General features: G+C 36.7%; 1 protein-coding gene across 1 annotated transcript in view; it reads left to right on the forward strand.

Annotated features, from left to right (window-relative positions):
• The window catches only part of LOC109837641 (protein FAR1-RELATED SEQUENCE 5-like), a 1,119-nt gene extending 884 nt beyond the window's left edge, over positions 1-235 (forward strand). The window contains exon 2 of the mRNA XM_020405969.1: positions 1-235. This exon is cut by the window's left edge and continues 255 nt beyond it. Coding sequence (XP_020261558.1) covers positions 1-235 — 235 coding nt within the window.

The following is a 6,533-nucleotide window of genomic DNA, read 5'->3' on the forward strand; positions in this document are numbered from 1 at the left end:
ACGAGCAGAAAGTGGACATGCATTTTTCAAGAAATTTGTTTCGAAGAATAATTCATTAGTGGATTTCATGATTCAGTTTGATAGGGGAGTAGTGCGCCAACGTCACGAGGAGTTGATGGCCGATCACAAAGATGTAATTGAGAAACCTAAACTTAGAATAAATCATGACTTTTTGGAGCAAATGGTTGATATTTACACGAATGAGATGTATTACAAGTTTGAGGCTGAAGTGTGAACTACAAGTTGCAATGTGTTAGGGAAACTGACAATCACTGTGTGTATCAAATTCAAAGAAAGAAGCTTGTAGCAAGTAAAGTCCGCGAAATCGTTTATGACAAGGACTTGGATTTGGTTTCTTGTAGTTGTAAAAAGTTCGAAAGCGCTGGAATCCCATGTACGCACATTATCTCATATTTGATGAAGTTTGATGCTGAAATATTGCCCGATAAATACATCTTAAAGAGGTGGACTAAGTCTGCAAAATCAGAGACAGTGATTGATAATAAAGGCATGCAGGTAACCTCTGACAATTCTTATCTTTTATTGTGGAGTCAATTTATCCAATCATCTTTGGATTTAGTTGACAAGTCCCTCGTATGTGAAGAAACAAGGACGATGTTTACCGATGGTTTGCGTAGCATTAATGAGCAAATAAGTCAATTTCTTAGTAGCCATATGATAGGTGATGGTGATGGTACTAGTGCGCATGGTTCTTGCACTTTTCAAAATAGTTTCAATGAACACAATCAAGTGCAAGCAAAGGGGTGCGGCAAAAGGTTGAAAGGAGGAAAAGAGAAAGCAATGGCAAGAGTCAAGAATAAAAGAGAGAGACGTTGTCACGGGTGTGGTAAAGTAGGCCAATCACATGATAAGCGAAATTTTCCAGCACTCACAAATCCGTAAGTAATAATTCTTTTATTCTTTATGTTGTTGTGTACAGAAGTTGTTGATGCAAGTTGTTGATGCAGCAGCTGTTAAGGGCAGAGGTTGATGGTTGAAAAGCTGTTGATGCAGCAGCAAAAAGTGGGGATGCCTTTCAAAATGTTGATTATTGCTGTTATGGTTTGTTGATGTAACTTGTAAGGATTGTTGTTGCTTGTTTCAAAAATGTGGAACGTTGTAAGAATTGTTGATTGTAAGGATTGCTACTTAATTTCTCCTTACGATTCTCAAAGTTGCTGGCTTTAGTTGTTTGGTTCTTTGACACTTGATTTGGGTTTCTTACTTCTCTCAGTATCTGATTGGTCATACCCTTTCTTTTCATACTTCACTGCACCAAATTATTTACAATTCGCATCCCTTCTTCAGCATTTGTGTAGTAACATAACCATTCCAATCATTTACAATTATTTTTCCACAGCAGTTGTTCATGTTTGTTAGCACAGTCTGCAGTGTACCTCTTGTAACTTATTGTATCACTATTACAGGTGAAAAATGCACGTAACAAGAAAAAGATGTTTTTGGGTGTATAATGTGTAGCATGTTCTTTTACTGTGAGTTTGAGGTTGATGGTGAACTTGCTTGCTCTTATTTGCGCCGGTATATCACAATGTGTAGCATGTTTTTGGGTGTGTAGATATTTTTGTATTTTAGCCTTGTTTTCATCCTGTGGCACAGGTCATTTGAGCACGGTCCAGCAATATGTTAAGAGGCGGAACAGTTGGCCAATTCCTAAACTTAATATATAAACAGTTCTGTTAATATTGTAGCATTCAAAAATACAATGTATCATCCGCATGTTTTATCAAAAGTGTCAATGATTGCCTAGGTACTTTGGGACTACTGATCTTCAAAGATCCAGTTTGATTACTGAGGGCAGGAAATGAACTCATTTCTGTCTACATTTAAACAACAACAGTTAAACATTTAACTTTTCATTGCATTAGCCGATGACAATTGTTAAAACAACAGCAGTTAAACAACAACAGTTACAAAGTCTTGTTTCATTCCCACAAATCGTTTACATCACATAATTTCTTTCATGGCCAAACAAAAAGACAACAAAAAAGCTATAATAGTTAGCCATTTCCACAACACTTTTTCACGTACAACAACCAACTCACAAGCCTCTGGTGGGGCAATGACGAATGGTTTTTGTTCAATTGATGAAATCTTGCACCAGCCTAAAAATGAACCGCACTTTTGCCTTTTACACGAGTAGTAAATTCTACCACGGTTATTGTTCTTGTTCGACTTCGTTATCTTCACATCCGCTAATTCTCCACAATCGCATTGTTTCAATATGAATCTAATATCCACTTCAACACATGAGTTACCTTCCACAGTTGATGATGAAGCCATTTCAATCTGCAAATTTTGAGCAATTTAACATGAACATGTACTGGAAAGAGACATAGGAAAACTTTTTTTGAGTAAATTGTAATGTAAAGGAGTGCTAAGCTCTGAAAATTTATGCTAAGCTCTGAAAATCAACATTAATGGGCACTCTAATTTCTACATAAATATCAACTGAATATCAACTGAAGCTCTGAAAATCAACATAAATGGGCATACTCTTATTCTACAATTCTATAATTTGTGCTAAGCTCTGACAATTCAACTGAAAATCAACTGAAGAATTTTCCATTTTCTGCAAAAATGGGCACTCTAATTTCTACGTAAATTCCTATAATTTGTGTTAAGCTCTGAAACAATAATCAAAGTCTTCAACAGCGGTTAATTTGTGACATACTTTTGATTTAGACTTATTTCCAAGAAACCTAATCAGAAAGAAGAAAATTCAAATGCTAGCCACCAAGAGCAAACTGTCATATCAATAATTTGAATGAGATGTTTCTCAATTAGCTAACCAACCAAATGATAATGCTAATTATTTGTGATCATCATTATCATTTCCTAAATTCAAACAATATTTATTTTCAAGTCCTGTTAATGGCTGTATAAAGCAAAATTGAATAAATCACCCCAAATCATAATCCCTAATCTGTCTATTTTGTTCGACTTTATTCTCATTTACGCAACATCAGCAATCGGAAGCTTTTATAACTGTAAAGTTTTCAACTTGAATGCCATCCCAATTAAATAATAGGGAAAAAGGGATAGTATGACAATTGCAATTTTTTTGATGGAGATCTATACCTGCGGCGTCGAATCCCTATTTTTGGGCACGAACGAGATCTGGGGGAGTTGGGCACGAGATCTCGTCGGGTCGGCGGCTCGAGGAAGTTCGACGGCACGGCGAGAGCATGAAATCTGGGAGAGAGAGCGAACTAGAGATCCTGCAGAGAGACCCGGTGAAGTTCGACTGCTCGAGCACGAGATCTCCTCGGGGGTGGGGGCTGAGGCTCGAGCACGAGACCCGGCGAAGTTTGACGGATCTTCGTCGGCGGCGGTCGACGCCGTATTGATCTCCCGTCGGCGGCGGTCGACGCCGTATTGATCTCCCGTCGGCGGCGGTCGACGCCGTATTGATCTCCCGTCGGCGGCGGACTTCGTACGAGGGTGAGGCCGATTTTTGGGAGAGAACGAGATAATTTGGGGATTTTTTTACATGAAGTGAAGAGAGAGAGAGAGGGCTGAGATCAGGACTTTTAGATAAGTAGCGGAGTAGTTTTGCAATAAAGCCCTTCTCTTGCCCAAATGCGTACGCATCACTTCGCTTGTGAAATGAACACACACACAACACACACACACACACACACACACACACACACACACACACACACATATATATATTATTATATATATATATATATATATATATATATATATATAATATATATACACACACACACACGTAATAAATATAGGCCCAATATCACAGGCCCAGAAAAAAAAGAAAAAAAACAAAAGCCGTGTTTGGGCCGGCTGGCCCCAAAATCTATTCGGGTGGAGGCATCGATGCCGGCACGATACCTCCAACCAGCTGCCCTCAAAACCGCAGCCCCCTCTTCTTCTTCCTTATTGTTTTCTTCTTCCATCTTCCCAAAACCAACCTGAAAAAAAAAAGAAAAAAAAAACACACAAAGGTCAAGAGCATTTTGGAAGATTGTATCTTCAACTTCTAGGTTTTCTTCCTCATCTCCCCAAGGTATATTTTCTAAACTTGATCTTGTAATTTCAATTTTTTTTTGAATTCATGGATGATTTGGTGATTAAATCATGAATAGTTTTGAATGAGTATCATATTTTATGTTGATTCATGATCAATTCGACAAATTGATGGTTTAATTTGGGGATTTTTCGAAAATTTAGGGATTTTGTTCAAAATCCAAAAATTGGGGGGGTTTATGCAAAATCCAAAATTTTTTAGGGGTTTGAACTTGGAACTCAATTGTGGATATCTTGTACAAAAATCTAAAAAAATAAAAATAAAAAAAATAAAAAATAAAAATTGAGTGTTTTATGCAAACCCGAAAATTCTTAGCGTTTTTTGTGCAAAAAGGCATAATTTTTGAACATTCAATTGGGTAAAGATTTCAAATTGAGAATATGATCTAAAAAAATTTTGGGGGGGTTTTGCAAAAATAAACTTGAATTTTGGTGTTATGTGCAAACAATTCAAAAAAAAATTTGATTGTAATATCAACATGTATGTTCCACCGATCAAGTTATCAAAATTTTAACATTTTTTGTCTAAAAGAACAATTTTGAGGTAATTGATTGTCAAAACAAAATTCTGATAACTTGAAATTAACGCATGTTGAACAATTGGTAGCTAAATCTTTTTCAAATAATAATAATAATAATAATAAGTAAATAATATTGGAATTTTGTTATTAAAATGTTTTTTCTTTTTTTCTTTTCTTTCTTTTTCTGTAGATGCTCCCCAAAAAGAAATCTCGAGCAAGTTCATCATCTTCTGATCCATCTGATACCGACATAGATAGACCCAATATTTTAGCCAGAATTGTGGGTCTTAACATTCATTTTGAGAGGGGATTTCAGATGAGTGCATTGCATACATATCATTCCACAGTCACCATGTTAACTGCAGTAGGTCTTAGGAGCATGATGACTAAACCCTTAGAAAAAGCAAACATTTCATTAGTGCATGAGTTCTATTCTGGATGGGAAATTAATCCAGATAGAGAATTTTCAGCTTTTTCTATCGTGAGGGGTGTTAGGGTTATTTTCGATCTTTCCACTATCCGTGCTACCCTTGACCTTGCAGAACCACCCACTGATGTACCAGATTACTTTCATTTAGTCTCTACATTACAGCCTGGTACATCAGAATACAACAACATGTCTGCAACCTTGTGTGGGAGGATTTTTACATCTAGTTTCGGTTCAGGAAATCTTAAACCAGAATATAGATTACTTAATCTTTTCTTGAACTTTGATTTGAAACTCACCACTGCATACTCTGTCATTACCCCACACGATATTCTCCTTCTTTTTTGGATAGCCACTGGTCAGCGGTTTGATATAGCGAGGATTATATTTGTATGGATGCACTCATCAGTGGAGAATGTGTTGGATTGGGTCAGGACACAGTCTACATCACGTACTCAGCTTATTTACCCCTATTTCATCACTAGACTCTGCCATAGATTTCACGTCCCAGTATTTGCAGAGGATAGGTTAGAAGCAGGGAAGGAGTTACTAAATGATCAGACTGTGAGGAGGAGCATTTCAGGACGAGATCAGTCCGGTCCTTCAGGTAGAGAGCCTCCTCAGCACCAGCCAGTTACACAGGATCCCATTCGAGAGGAGATGGACAGAATGTGGAGTCGCATGGACAGGATGCAGATACAGATGCACAGGATGCAGCGGCATATACACGAGATACATGGTCAGATGAGCTTTTCCACAGATACCCTGGCATATTTGGCGAGAGGATGGCAGAGAGAACATGGAGATACAGATGGACCTCGACCTGAGCTTCATAGTTATATCACACCATTTCAGCCAGATGATTTCCCAGGAGAGGATGAGGCGGGACCGAGTTCAGCAGCTGCCGCTGATGATGTGGATGACGATATATCAGGAGATGAGCAGTGAGGGATGTTCTTTCTATTTTACCCAGTCTTTGATTTTTATTTCGGCATGTACTTATTAAACTGTGATATTTTGGATATTATTTGCCTTGAGGACACTGCAAAGTCTGGGTATGGGGGTGTAAGCTAGTTAGCCTTTGTTTGTATTTTGCTAGTTTGTATTTTGTTTCAGTACTTTTCTTTTGTTAGTTTTAGTAAAAAAAAATTATAAAAATATTATCACTTGTCAAATTAATAGAGTTAAGTAATAATTGATCTAATTGATAGATTTTAAATTTTCTAATTCCTAGTTAGTGGCATACTCAAGTTCACCTTTTATGATAACTCCAAATAAAATTCTTAAGAAATGATTTTTCAAGTAGTATACTTTACTTAAGTCTTACCTTAGATTTTTAATTAAAAATAATGAAATTTTTGCATGCTTAACTTAGAGTTGAAAATATTTTTTTCAAGTTATCTTGATTTACATATTTTTTTCAGGCTATATATACTTACACACATATATATATATTAAAAAAAAACTAACCTTATAAAAGAAGAGTGCGAAAAATGGGCACAAAAAAAAACTCT

The sequence above is a fragment of the Asparagus officinalis genome, chromosome 1 (genome assembly GCF_001876935.1).
Source record: "Asparagus officinalis chromosome 1, Aspof.V1, whole genome shotgun sequence".
Taxonomy (NCBI): Eukaryota; Viridiplantae; Streptophyta; class Magnoliopsida; order Asparagales; family Asparagaceae; genus Asparagus; species Asparagus officinalis.